Raw genomic sequence first — 15,159 nt, forward strand, 5'->3', positions numbered from 1 at the left:
TATGAGCACTGGAGAAAAAAAAAACTACTTTATTTATTTATTGCCATCTTGATATATCTGACAGTGCTCAGGGGCAATTCCTGGCTCTGTGCCTAGGACTGACTCCTGGGGGTACTAGGAGACCCTATGTGGTGCTTGGGATCAAATTGGGGTTGGTTGGATTCAAGGCAAGCACCATAACCCCTGTAGAGTTTCTCTTCCACCAAGAGCTTATTATTGATAATCTTGGTAGTTAAAGATAAGGATGAATTAACTGTGAAATATTTTTATAGAATAGCATCAGTACTTTATATAGAAAGCCACAATATATCATCATTCCTGTTCTGTGAGACAGATAATTTGAAGAAGGACCTCTCAGTGCTGGAGAGGTAGTACAGGGTTTAAGGCTCTTGCCTTGCATGTGGATGATGCAGGTTTGTTCCCTGGAACTGCATTTGCTCTTCTGAGCACCACTAGGAGTGATTCCTGAGGACAGAGCTAGGAGCAGTCCTAAAACACACACACAAACACAAAACAAGACCTCTCAGGGACTGGAGAAATAGTGGGGTTAAGATACTTGCTTGACTTGCAAGCAGTAGACTCAGTCTGATTTCCAGTACGGCCATCCAAATACCACTGGGTATGGCCTCAAATTAAAAACCCACTCATCTAATAGAAGGGTGCCTCAATAAACAGATACAAGATTCACACATCTCAAAGTTAAAAAAATTGTTATGATAGAAAAAAAACCTTGAAATTTTACATGATTATGCACACAATATAGTGTGCTTGGTTAAATCCAAAGGTATTAAACAGAGAAATATGCAGGAGAACAGTTTAATTGTTAACTGTATACAGAAGCAGAAATGATTTAGAAAGGTTCACTATCAGAAATTCCTAGGTAGTTCCTGAGTACAGATACCACTTACACTCTAGAATGATGCAAAGTATTTGACTGTAAGAAAAAGATGCATGTGTTACATAATATCATATAACCACTAATAGTACAGTGATGATATGTAACCTACTATTTTGAGGGTTATTGTTTTGGATTTTTCTTCCTTCTTTTATAGATTGTATGCACAGAACATTGGGAACAGATTTGAGAGTTGTTGCAAGGATATGTAGTAGATAGATTCTGGATAATTTTTATTTCATGTATTTATTTTGGGAGAAATTTTAGGTCTCACCCAGTGGTTCTCAGGAGTTATTCCTGGCTCTATATTTATGGGGTGCTCCCAGCAATGCTCACAGACCATGGAGTGCTGGTGATAGAACCGGGGTTGCTTGGCCAGAAGCAAAGAAAGCACCGTAATACCTGTACTAGCCCCTGAGCACGGCGGGGTGGGGAACGAAGTCCAAGGCCAAAAATATTATTGTTTTGATGTCATAAAGATTACTTCAAAATAAGCTGATCCATGAAAAGTCAAAAAGGAACTTGATGTAATGGGAAATAAAGGACAACCCCTCCTAGAACCTGTAATATTGTTTATTTACAGTTAGAATTACGATAAAAACAAAAAACAGACAATCTTTAAACAACTTACAAAATGGTTTTATAAATGAGCAAGGTAAATCACGGCAGTAACAAAACCAACTAAGAATTCTAGACATACTATTTGCCACAGATTATCTGACTATGGTGAAGTCTGATTATGTCACTGAAAGTCTATAATCTGGGTTGTGAAATGAGTCCTGCCCATAGATGACAGACAAACCACAATAAACCAGTGAATATTTGGTGGGGGGTGGGGAAATTGACATTTTTTTAAAATTACTGATATGCTAAGCTTAGCTCTAGAGTTCATAAAACTATAACAAACGGGACCACAAGCGTATTCCTCAACCAACGATGACAAAGGCCATGCAATCTAAAGATATTTGCAAAAGACACAGCCAAGGCCATGCACTAGCTAACACATCACCAGGAAATAAGTGAGGAATACACACGTGGACTCATATAAAGAAGTCATCCATGAAGGAGTAGAAAGATTAGGAATCTGTGGAAGGTTAAGAGGCAGACTCGGAACTTTTGGAAGAGCTACATTGGGAAGGCTGTTGGCGATATTCCTGTAAAGAAACAAACAATGTGGGAAAAGGCCAGCAAAAGCAATACCTAAAATGGCCACATACACAACTACAGGGTTAGGATTAAAGGAGCTACTCCAGGGACCCTAAACAAGATACTTACTTGACGGGCTGCCATGTCTCTTGCTCAAAACCTCTGTGAATTGACTGGGCGATGGAGGACTCCATGAGGTCGACATAGCGGACAACCAATGGCACAAAGATATCTTGCAAGTGTTTGTGAAATTTCCCATTACATAAAAGTACTGAAATAGGCAAGCAGAAACTGTTTGTCAGAGAGATATTATCATGCACTTAGAAAACATGGGTGGGCTCAAGTTTTCTGAAAGACTCTGTCCCCATAGAACAGGTAAGTACAGATGATAAAGAGTCTCATTTCCCGTAATATTGTCTTACAAATGACTTAAAATTTCTTACGGCATCTTCAGGGCAAAAATGCCCCATACACTCATGATAGGTGTGCTGGTACTATGAGTGCGATAAACTTATAAATAGCAATGTAAACCACAGAATCTCATTAAAAATTGAAAAAATATATTGGCAAAATATATGATGAATGCTTACCACAGAAGTATAAATATGAAAATGCCCGTATGACTTTAATTAAACAATTCTGAGGTTAGAAAACTATATACACATGAAAGTGGTATCACTGTATCACTGTCATCCCGTTGCTCATCGATTTGCTCAAGCGGGCACCAGTAATGTCTCCATTGTGAGACTTCTTATTACTGTTTTTGGCATATTGGATATGCCATGGGTAACATGCCAGGCTCTGCTGTGTGGGTGAGATACTCTGGGTAGCTTTACGGGCTCTCCAAGAAGGGTGGAGGACTCAAACCCGGGTTGGCTGTATGCAAGGCAAACACCCTACCTGCTGTGCTATCACTCCAGCCCTCTGCTATTGCTCCAGCCCTCATGAAAGTGGTGTAGGGTAATAATTCTAAGTATGAAAGGGGATACAATATTTTTCTTCTATTTTCTCTGTGTGTGTAAGTGTGTGTGTGTGTGTGTGTGTGTGTGTGTGTGTGTGTATTCTGCCAAGGATCAGACTTCACACTCATAAGGTGTGCATTCTACCACTGGGCTACATGCTCAGTTTCAGAAAAACTGAATAGTTGAATAGCACATTTTTTTTTTTTTTGGTGTCAGGGATTGAATCCAGAGACACATACATAGGGAGTCCTATGTTTTATGGTGGAGAATTCCTAGACTCTCCATTTAAATGGACACTGTCACTGTCACTGTCATCACGTTGTTCATCGATTTGCTCAAGCGGGTGCCAGTAACGTCTCCATTGCAAGACTTGTTACTGTTTTTGGCATATCGAATACACCATGGTTAGCTTGCCAGGCTCAGCTGTGTGGGCAAGATATCTCAGTAGCTTGCCGGGCTCTCCGAGAGGGATGGGGAAATAACCTGGGTCATCTGCATACAAGGCAAATGCACTACCTGTTGTGCTATCACTCCAGCGCCCCTCCTCCCCCCACACACATAAGTAAAAGGGTCAATTAAGGAAAGTGGAAAATCTATAATAATATAGTAAAAACAATTAAAATTAAAAGGATAGTATTTGCTCCGTGTTTACTTAGTTCTTTCAATCTAACTCATTTAATATCAGTACATAAATGAGTATCCACTCATATCCATAAATGAGTTTCAACTGTACAGCAATTCACTGTCTGAAATCAATCAAAAATTAGATAAGACCTATTAGGAAACAGAACACTTCTAAAAGGTGATAGTTACTATGAAACATATTGCTTTAATTATGATTGTACAAAATAATCATGAAACAACTTAATCGATGAAAAGGATTTCTGATTTTCATCTTGGGGGTTGTTTGCTTTTAGGAGAAGAAAGAACTGTAAAAACTCATTTGAGGTGGGTGACAGCTATAGTACAGCAGGCAGGGAGCTTGCTTTGCCTGCAGCCAACCCAGGCTCAATCCCAGTGCTCCAAATGGTCTTCGGAGCCCCACTGGAAGTGACATGCCAGGAGTGACCGATAAGCACAAAGCCAGGAGAAAGCACTGCCAGGTGTGACCCTCCGTGATAATTAGTTGAGAAAGAAGAGAAATATAAGCAACAGTTCTCAGAACTCTGTAGCACTGTCGTACTGTCGTACTGCCAACCCGTTGTTCATCGATTTGCTCTAGTGGGCACCAGTAATGTCTCCATGGTGAGACTTCTTGTTACTGTTTTTGGCATATTGAATTTAAATGGACATGATTTAATATTTTTTTATAGTTACAAAATCTTCTCTCCTATATTTAAGAAAGTTCACATTACCGTGGGAATGATAATCCTATTTAATGATATGTGGTTTATTTAGAAAAAATAATATTAACGATGTTTTCAGTAGCATAATGAAGGGAACTTATTTATGGAGATTTGTAATTCAGTGACTTATCACTAAATGCTATTTAAACTTTGTATGTTAATGAGGTCAAAAGTATAGTACTGGGGTTAAGGCAGTTACTAACCCTGGAACTGCATACAGTCCCTGATTCTCAGCATGTGTGATCCCTGAGCACAGATTCCAGAGCAAGCTTTGAATGACGCTGAGCTGGCCCTGCTCCACCCCAAATTACGACACAAATTAAGAAAAAACATGTCATTCAAGTCATCTATATTTTAGGGGAAACCAATTAATATATATAAGTATATATAATATATAGTATATAAGTATTATATATTATATATTATTTATATAGTATATATTATATACTTATATATATACATATATCACTGTCACTGTCACTCTCATCTTGTTGCTCATTGATTTGCTCGAGCGGGCACCAGTAACATCTCCATGGTGAGACTTGTTACTGTTTTTGGCATATCGAATAGGCCACGGGTAGCTTGCCAGGCTCTGTCGTGTGGTCAAAATACTCTCGGTAGCCTATATATATATATGTATATGGCTCCCCAAATTCATTTAGTGAATCTCTACTTAAAGCTTGGTGCTAAACTCTTTACATATACCTGTCACTTAATCATCACAAAAACTCTATGTGGGAAGCAAAGTTACTTAAAAAAAATCTTATTACTAAGAAAATAGAGACAGAATTTAGGACATTTAATCATTAGACAATGAATAAATGTGTCCTTTGGGTCCTCAACCTACTTTCCATTCTCCTGGACATATACATTGATTACTAGACGTCTTTTACTTTAATGAGTGTGGCAAAGGGAGAATGTCTTCTCTGTTCAGCCAGGTATCTTGATGTCACTCTGAAGAATCCTAAAGCTGTCATCAAATTTGCTGCTTGAGTGTGTACACACATGTGTGGGCAAAGAGTTCAATTTAATTTATTTTATAAATAAAAGTATAAACCTATATTCTTAAGTTTTAGACAACTAGCAATTAGAAGCATGATTTCTTTGGTAATTGGGTTCAAAACTGATAGGAGAGGGAGAGAAAAATAGAGAGGAAGGAGAGAAAAGGACAGAAATTATACATAGAGGAAGAGGGAAAGTTGAGTTTTGAAAGGCAAAATTACTGGAGGTCACTGCCCTGTACTTGTCTATGTAAATATATGCTCCTCTTCGCAGTTACCCATATGTCAGTTTGCATTCCCCTCGTATCAGAACTCTTCAAAAGCCCTGTTAATGTGTAGCCCCAGGCATCAGAATGACTGCTTCTGCCTTCTCCATATGGTTTAATAAGGATAGGTTATGATTTGGGGCAGCCACCTGTCCAAATTAAATCTTTACAAGGTATCCACTGGAACGGTTCATTGCAAGAGGCAAGTTCTCAATGTGGCCTTATGCAAGAATGTTCTCACATTATCCGCAAGGTGTGAAGCTAGAAAAGACTGCTCAGAAGAAGTCTTAAGTGGTGATTACAAGAACCTATGATAGTGGAAGGCCAGCATGTACATCGGTGATAAAAATAATCTCTTTTCCCCCCAAAGAGTTCATGTTTTCAAATATCACTCAAGTTAGAGAAAGAAGTATCAATGATATCTATCACATAGCTATATATGCAAAATGAAAGTAAAAGCTTAAATAAAAGGTAAGCCAGGGGTGCAGAGGCACTATGTTAAACATCTTGAAAATAAATTTCTGTTGATTATCTCTGAAAAGGCGTATTACATTTACAGAACTTGTCAGAGATTCTAAGAGTAAGATTTCAATAGAATTTAAACTGTAATTCAATTAATAACAACTGCTGGTTCAAAAATTACTAGGTAAATCAAGAATTAAAGGTAAAAAAGTTCATTCATCATCTTAGGGTAAAATATGCTGGTGACTCCAGTGCCAAGATAATCTATTTTTTTTTATATTATGCCACCCCCTTCCAACTAATCAGCATAAATGGATTATTAGGAAGAATTGTTTGTCCTCTAAAATTCTAATTAGGCAATTTGAAAATGAGTAATTCATTACTAGCAAGGAAAATGAATAGCACCACCTAACATTCTAGAAACAAAAAAGTTTGGCATAATCCTACAATTCAAGGAACTACAAACAGCGTCAATTCTTAACCACACAAATACAGTAAATTAAGATATGATATGCCAGTCTTCATGTTGATAAGTGCATAAAATAAGAAGTTACAACATAAGAAATGGAAAAATGGGCGTCAGCAGCAAAATCAGGAGTACAGGGGCCTAGATAAGTATCATATAAATGAAAACACACATACACATATCATGAGATTTAGAACTTGCATTTAAGACAAAAATTTGGCACATTTGTTAGTTACTCAACATATTTCTGATTATTGAATAAATACAAATAAAAATTCAGCCCCTACAGGAAACAGTGTATTCCACTGAAGTCTAAGTAAAACAGTAAACTCATTAGATTTTATTATTTTAATAAAATACTTTAGAAGCAATTTGGAAATACTTAATTTATACCTTCGTGGCATAATGACCTTCTAAAAACAAATTCACCTCTTCTGTTTCCCTTTAGGTCACTAATCAAAAACGTCTTCATTCATCTATCATTTATTAAAGCAACTGAAATACTGAAAAGTAAAAAAGGAATAGTAATGTCATTTTGCTTGTTTTGTGGGCAATATATCCAATGAAGCAATTTTGAAAGTAAAGATGTAACTAAAACTGTCTAAACATGATGTTCTATGTCCATTATACCTTAATTTTAAATATCATAATATACTACACACAATTGAGTTATGTGTTTATACTTTATTGCATCAGAGTTATGTGCTTTTAAAGATTAGGAATTGTTTTTAAATCTATTATAAAGGTGATTGGATGTTGTGAATTGTAGGCAACCACAACTTGTTTTTGGAAAAATTAATTCAGGAAAACAAAACCAACAGAATCATGACCAAGTTTGAGGGTATCACAAAGATGTCTTGTGGACCATAATTCTCATGCTGTCATTTATGAATGAGATTAGTATTCAAGGTCAATGAAAAGCATCTGTTATTTTACCCTGCTTTATCTTTGGGTTATAACTCACAATACTTATCCCTCTAATGAGAACAATTTGGTGTGGCTGTAGCATGCTTACTTCTCAAACATGCGAGAGAAAAAGAGAGAGAGAGAGAAAGAGAGAGAGAGAGTGAGTGTGTGTGTGTGTGTGTGTGTGTGTGTGTGTGTGTGTGTATAGAGGGGAGCATAGGATGGGGGGGGAAGGTTCATGGCTTTCAGGAATTACAAATGTTGCTATACATTTTCCTTGAAGCACATATACATTCTAGAGCAAGTAATGTTTAAAGGCACTACATTGCAAGAAAATATATCAAAAGGGTTCAAAATTAAAAAATGACTACTGATAGCAGAGAAAATAAAACTGCATCATGGAATTTATTTGGGAAAGGGAAAGCTAATGAAACCTTGCTTTCTTATTTCCTTTATTTGAATAGTCAGTAAAACATTCTATTCCACAATATTGAATCGAATCAACTCTGAGGATCGACGTTAAATATATTTTCATATTTTAGTGTAAGAGAGAGTACAGGGAGTAAGGTGTATGCCTTGCATTCAGCTGACCACTTCTCTATTCCTGGCATTCTGTATGGTCCCTCAAGTACCCCATGAGTGATCCCTGATCTCAGAGGCAAGAGCAGATCCACAGCATCTCCAGGTGGGGCCCATATGCATATAAATATACACACATCCACATTTGAGTGGTCAGTTCATCATTTATAAATGCACCAATCTAGAAAATTATGCAGGCACACAGCACTACTAAAATCTAGACGTGCTATCTGTCCATTTTTCATTGTTCCTAAGATATGCCTGCACATATATGGCTATAGATCTCAATTCATAAATCTCAGATACACAGCTCATTTAAAGCACTCGAGGTGGGATAACATGCAGGTGTCAGCCTTCCATATTTCAAAGCTTGGAGATGAACCTAATATACAATATGGTGACCTAGCAGTTCTTCATTTGAAAGAAATCTGAAAAATCATCTCTGATACAGCCTAAGTGTGAGAAGAACCCAGCGGGATTTCCACCTCTTCATTTCTTAATGAGTTTTTTGATAATGAGAGGTGACTTTGCCAGTCACTCTGGGCTCTATTATGGCTAATTTGACTCCACTTCACTCTCCTTGTTAATTATTAACACTAGCCTTTTTATCCTCCTGAGACCACATTCCAATTTTTCTTTTTTCGATTTTTTATGAGACCATCTTTATGAAGGTGAAAGTCTTGGAGAATAGGTTTTCACTTAGTGTAGAGCCTGAACATTTATTATTCGTTTAGGCAGAGACGCTGTGACATTGATTATATAAGCACGGGTGTTCTCTGGGATGGCTTTAATGTGCTAGCAATGTGAAAAGGCTGTTAATTAAAGAAGAAGCACCGTGGTATTTTTCACTTGGGAATCAGTTCCCAGTAGAATGGTCATTTGCCACTTGCTAGCATATCCACAGATTAAAAGGTGACTAGCTACAAGGGTTTTACCTTGCAGTAGTGCCGAAAGCAATGATTTGTGCCATTTGCAGATGGCTTTCATTTTCAGAAGCTGTCACCTGCCTTATTGGTGATGGACAGAAACACTTATGGAAAATAGCATGTGAAGGTAAAATCTATTTGTGCTGGCATTATGGCCATTAAGTATTACGCTAATTGCTTCATTAGGAAAACATTTATTTTCCTTTAATTTAAATACATCTCTCTTTTCAAAGTTGTTCCTTAACTACCCTTTAAATTGATTGTCCATCTAATGAACTCTTTAGTTAGGGTTGGGGGGGTGGGGAAGGGGGGTATGGATGGAGGGAGGGAGGAGAGATAGGCAAGCATGAACCAGGTATTTTTGGACAAAAATGAAGAGCCTGAGTTTGTTTTCTACATGAGCCCAGCTCTGGGATTCTGTGAGCCTATGAGGGGCAGGGGATTGGGGACAGTTGCTAAAATTGGGGTGCAGCTGGTACTCTCTCCCCGAGGAAAACTACATTTCATCTCCAAGGGTTCTTTAGGCAAAACTTTCTTTAATCATAGCCAAGTGGAAGGAACGACACAAGCCCCAGACAGATTTTTTATCTTCTTCAAACCTGCCATTTGATGAATCATTTCTTTCACCATTAGCTTGGTCCTTAGAATTCTTGCTCTAGGCATATTTCTTATGTACGTGTGAAGGCCAACTGAGTCACAATCTGGTCTCTTTCACCGTCTCTGCTCCTCTGTGCCCAACAAGGATGACATTATTAGCAAAAGTAAATGTTTTTCCAACAACAGAGATATTAGTCAGTGGTCTTAGCATCAGAGAGTAATTGGTGAGTCTGGGATGAGAGTCAATGCATTCTATTTCAATTCCCAGACCACACCATACTCCCAATACCAAAAGGAAATTATGGCACTGGGGAACTTTTTTATTTACCTTACTATATGGAGGAGCTGTTTTTCTCCTAAATAATTGCTGTTTTCAAAAATCTGTTAATCAGTGCAAAATGAAAGTAAAGATCTACTACCTTCCCAAACTGACAGTGTGTAAATTTGTCCTCATGAATCTAGGATTTGTCAGCATAAAATTTAACAACAACAACAACAACAAAAATTCACCATCTATTGTGTATTTTATAGTAGCCCAGCATTATAGAAACAGCTTAAAACCGGAGAGGAATATGAAATGCTCAGAATTAAATATCTGCATGTAGATTAGGAGATTCCATTTCTGCTGTGCAAGAGTTATTTTTATTATAGAGTGCAACAAAATTCTCTTGCAACTGATAAATATTATTAACAATAAAGAATAAAAGAAGTGAATTCATTGAAATGACAGCAGAGCCTTTCAAGAAAATCTCCAAGAAATTTATATAGTGTTTTGGTTTCATTATAAATTCTAATATGTTAAATTAGCTTAATGCTTCGTTATCACTATGAGTACACTGTTGAATAAATGCAAGTATGCCAATTCTCGAGCTATTATGTAAAAGGAAAAAGCAAGGTCTTACCCTTGTTTATTCTCTAGTTGGAACCGAGTGAATAATATGTGTGTTAATTTTTGCCAGCAGTTTATTGCCTTAAGATGATAGTAAACCTGGGGATCAGGAGATAGCTCAAGGTACTCAAGTACATGTTCTGCATGCAGGTGGTCTGGGTTTGATCCCTGACACGACAAAGTCTTCCCTGATATCTGCTGGGAGGGACAGTCAAGCAACACAGCAGAAATAGACCCTGAGCACAAGCGACTGTGAGTCCCAAACCAAGTAAAGAGATAATTAGATTGAGATCTGACTTATAATTTCTTCGTACATAAGCCCGCTGCTTTGGGACAAAAGTAAAGATTATTCAAGGACTGCCAGCGGCAAAGTGGAGCCAAACTGGAAGCTAAAACCTGGCTGAGTTTCAACTGCAAAGTGAATGAGCCGCGTCTGGGTTAACTGCACTAGCAACATCTTAGAGCACTGTGTGCTATTTCACTTTTCTCCCTGCTTCCTTCCCCCCTTGCTGTTGTTGAGAGGATGAGGCAGTACTTGCCGGGGGCGGCTCACTTGGATGCATGCTCACTTCATTGGGGTGCTTGCCAGGGGTCACACACTCTAGCTGCAGGCTCTGCGTATGCTGTGTAACAGGTGATGACACTGCCCGCCAGAGCGTGTGCACTTGGTTGTGGTGTGCCAGCGATCACACACTTGTCCTTGTGTTGGCGGCTACGAAAAGCAGTGCTCCAGGAGTGCACCTGGCAAGCGGGACAGTGCTGGGATTGAACCCGTGGCCTCGTGCTTGCAAGCAGGCACTCCACCACTCGGCTCTCTCCGGCCCCTGCAGATACCGTGGCTGAGTCTAAGGAAGGAACCAGAGCGTTTTGTCTTCTTAAGTTATGTGTTGGGCAATAAAATTGGAGAGGAGAATAAAATGGCTGGAATTATTTAGTACCTACTGTACATATAGCTATTATCCTACTTAATCATGACACTGCAGCTAGCCCGACAATGGGGGACCTTCTATTCTTGCAAAACAGAGAGATTAACTAAAGTTTGCAATGAGGCTAATGCCAAAAAGGTATGTCACAAGTGGCAGAGAAAGATGTAACACTGTCAGACATCAAAGCTCAGGCTATTAATGATGACAAATGATAATTCTCTTTCTTATATAGAGATCCTTCACTTCATTTTCTGGAGCCAGTGTCTATGGATTCTCTACTACGACACACAACTTCCTATCTATATGGATGCCCCTCCCCGCCACCCCAGAAAAACATCTCTGATGTTTAGACACAGTGGGATGAATGATAAAAAAAAGAGTTAAGAAATAATGGAACTATAGTGAGGAACAAAACCACTGTAATAACATTAAAAAAATGGAAAGGTAAAGGCAAAATTATGGATTTAAGTTTAAGTCCAAGAAGTAAATGTTAATGGTGTATAGAAAAGGTCACAATATCATCTATTATTATTATTATTATTATTTAAATTTTTATTGAACTGGAGCTATAGTACAGTGGGTATGGCATGTGCCTTGCACGCATCCGACCCGAGTTCGATTCCTCTATCCCTATTGGAGAACCCGTCAAGCTACCAAGAGTATCCTGTCCACACAGCAGAGCTTGGCAAGCTACCCATGGTGTATTTGATATGCCAAAAATAGTAACAAGAAATCTCACAATGTAGACGTTACTGGTGTCCGCTCAAGCAAATTGATGAACAATGAAAGTGCTATTATTATTATTATTATTATTATTGGGCTGGAGCGATAGCACAGTGGGTAGAGCATTTGCCTGTCACATGGCCGACCTGGGTTCAACTCCTCCATCCCTCTCAGAGAGTCCGGCAAGCTACCGAAAGTATCCTGCTGGCATGGAAGAGCCTGGCAAGCTACCTGTGGTTTATTTGATATGCCAAAAACAGTAGCAACAAGTCTCATAATGGAGACATTACTGGTGCCCGCTTGAGCAAATCGATGAACAACAGGATGACAGTGATACAGTATAGAAAAGGGAGCAGCAAAAAAGCTTTGGCCATTGAAAACCTAGCGAGTTTGTACCTGGCAGCAACAGAGTGGCTAAGTTCCCTGGTGAGACAGAACAGAGCAGCGTGAGCTGCAGAAAGCCAGGGCAGAAGGCAGGTGCCTCTCAAGGAGGGCTGGCTTCCTCAGATCATACTGTAAACACTGTGTCCTCAGGGCCACGTGTAGAGCAAGGCTGAAATCCAAAGTGTGGTCTCTTCAGAGGAAGGTGATTTGAAGGACAATGGACACATTGTTCTGTGAGGAAGAACTGAACTACCTGGCAATGATGGCTTGGAGGAAAAAAAAATACATGAGGGTAGAAGCTATTTTCTTGATTAAGTAGAAAAGTAAAAATTGGAGGTTAGAAAGGCACAAAGTTCAACATGGTCTTGCAAAAGAGAGAATTTTATAGAATAGGTAATTGCTCACTCCTGATTACCTATTAACCCTAATTTGGTTATTCCTGACAACCCCTGAAAGTGTTGAATTAGGTGATGAGAAGAATAATCGAAGTTGACTTTAAGGAAAACAAAAAAGAATCATCTTAGGAAAGGCTCAGCATTCTGCAGGTAAAAAAATACTCTCCTCCCACTCTCGCCACTTCTATTCAATATATTGCTGGAAGTACTTGCCATAGCAGGTGGACAAGAAAAATATATTAAGGGCATCTACTAGGAAAGGAAGAAATCAAGCTCTCACTATTTGCAGATGACATGATACTATACTTAGAGAACCCTAGAGCCTCTACCAAGAAGCTGTTAGAAACAACAGACCTGTATAGTAAAGTCGCAGGCTATAAAATCAATATCTAAAAGTCCATGGCTTTCCTATACGCAAATAACGAGAAGAAAGTGACATGAAAAAAAGCAATCCTGTTTACATTTATGCCTCAGAAAATCATGTACCTAGGAATCAGCTTAACTAAGGAGGTAAAGAACCTGTACAAAGAAACTACAAAACACTACTAGAAATAAAAGAGGACATGAGGTAATGGAAACACATCCCCTGCTCATGGATTGGGGGAATTAACATTGTCAAAATGGCAATACTCCCCAAAGCGTTATACAGGTTCAATGCAATACCTATAAGAATACCCATGACATTCTTCAAAGAAATTGATCAAACACTTCTGAACTTCATATGGAAAAACATGTCCCCATGAATAGCTAAAGCAAATCTTGGGGAAAAAAAGGAGGGTAGGCATCACCTTCCTCAACTTCAAACTGTACTACAAAATGGTAATAATTAAAGCAGCATGGTACTGGAACAAAGACAGATCTGCAGACCAATGGAATAGGGTTGAATATCCTTAAACACACCCTCAAATATATGATCATCTAATCTTTGATAAGGGAGCAAGAAATATGAAGTGGAGCAAGGAAAACCCCTTTAACAGATGGTTCTGGCAAAACTGAACAGTTCCATGCAAAGAAAATGGACTCAGACCTCTACCTAACACCATGAACAAAAGTCAGATCAAAATGGATTAAAGACCTCAACATCAGACCAGAATTTATAAGGCACATTGAAGAAAAGGTCGGTAAAACCTTCCACAACATGGAAGCTAATGTTATCTTCAAAGATGAAACACAACTGACTAAGGAAGTGGGAGCAGAGATAAACAAATGGAAATACTTAAACTAAGTAGCTTCTGCACCTCAAAAGAAACAGCGACCAGGATACAAACACAGCCTACTGAATGGGAAAGAATATTCACCCAATACCCTCTGATAAGGGGTTAATATCAAGAATATACAATGCTTTAGTTGAACTCTACAAGAAGAAAGCATCCAATCCCAAAATAAAATGGGCCAATGAAATGAACAGAATATTCCTCAAAGAAGAAATTTGAATGTCCAAAGGCAAATGAAAAAGTGCTCTTTATCACTAATCATCAGGGAGATGCAGATCAAAACAACCATGAAATATCATCTCGCACCACAGAGACTGGCACACATCCAGAACAAAAGCAGACAATGTTGGCATGGATGTGGGGAAAAAAGAACTCTTTCACTGTTGGTGGAACCTTTCTGGAAAATAACTTTGACGTTTCTCAAAAAACTAGAAATTGAGCTCCCATTTGACCCAGCAATAACACTTCTGGGAATATATCCTCAGGTGCAAAAAAAGCACAGTAGAAATGACATCTGCACCTGTATGTTCACTGCAGCACTGTTCACATAACCAGAGTCTGGAAACAACCCGAGTGCCTGAGAACAGACAATTGGTTAAAGATACTTTGGTACATCTTCACAATAGAATACTATACAGCTGTTAGTAAAGATGAAGTTATGAAACTTCCTTATAAGTGGATGGTCATGGAGAGTATCATGCTAAGTGAAATGAATCAGAAAGAGAGGGACAGACAGTGAATGACTGCACTCATTTGTGGAATATAAAATATTGTAATATGAGACTAACACCCAAGGATAGTAGATACAAGGGCCAGGAAGATTACTCCATGATTGGAAGCCTGCTTATGAGCTGGGTAGAAGGCAGCTGGGATAGAGAAGGGATCACTAAGTCAATGATGGCTAGAGGATTGCTCGGGATTGGAGATGTGTGCTGAAAATAGATAAAAGATCAAACATCATGGCCTTTCATTATCTGTAATCTGTATTGCACACAATAATACCCATAAGTAGAGAGGGAGAATAAAAGGGCAACTGTCTGCCATAGAGGCAGGGGGAGTTGTGGGGCGGGGCAGGG

At 38.6% G+C, this 15,159-nt stretch overlaps 1 protein-coding gene across 8 annotated transcripts in view; it reads right to left on the reverse strand.

Annotated features, from left to right (window-relative positions):
* Positions 1–15,159, reverse strand: part of CADPS2 (calcium dependent secretion activator 2) — a 541,525-nt gene that overhangs the window by 72,332 nt on the left and 454,034 nt on the right. For 4 of the 8 annotated variants that reach the window (XM_055143028.1, XM_055143053.1, XM_055143021.1 and 1 more), the window contains 2 exons: positions 2,171–2,312; positions 1,930–2,049 (listed from right to left, as the gene is read on the reverse strand). In XM_055143028.1, coding sequence (XP_054999003.1) covers positions 1,930–2,049; positions 2,171–2,312 — 262 coding nt within the window. The remainder of the gene's footprint in view (positions 1–1,929; positions 2,050–2,170; positions 2,313–15,159) is intronic. The other 4 variants (XM_004602056.2, XM_012935474.2, XM_055143035.1 and 1 more) reach the window with 1 other exon arrangement.

Source organism: Sorex araneus, chromosome 1, assembly GCF_027595985.1.
Source record: "Sorex araneus isolate mSorAra2 chromosome 1, mSorAra2.pri, whole genome shotgun sequence".
NCBI classification, from domain to species: domain Eukaryota; kingdom Metazoa; phylum Chordata; class Mammalia; order Eulipotyphla; family Soricidae; genus Sorex; species Sorex araneus.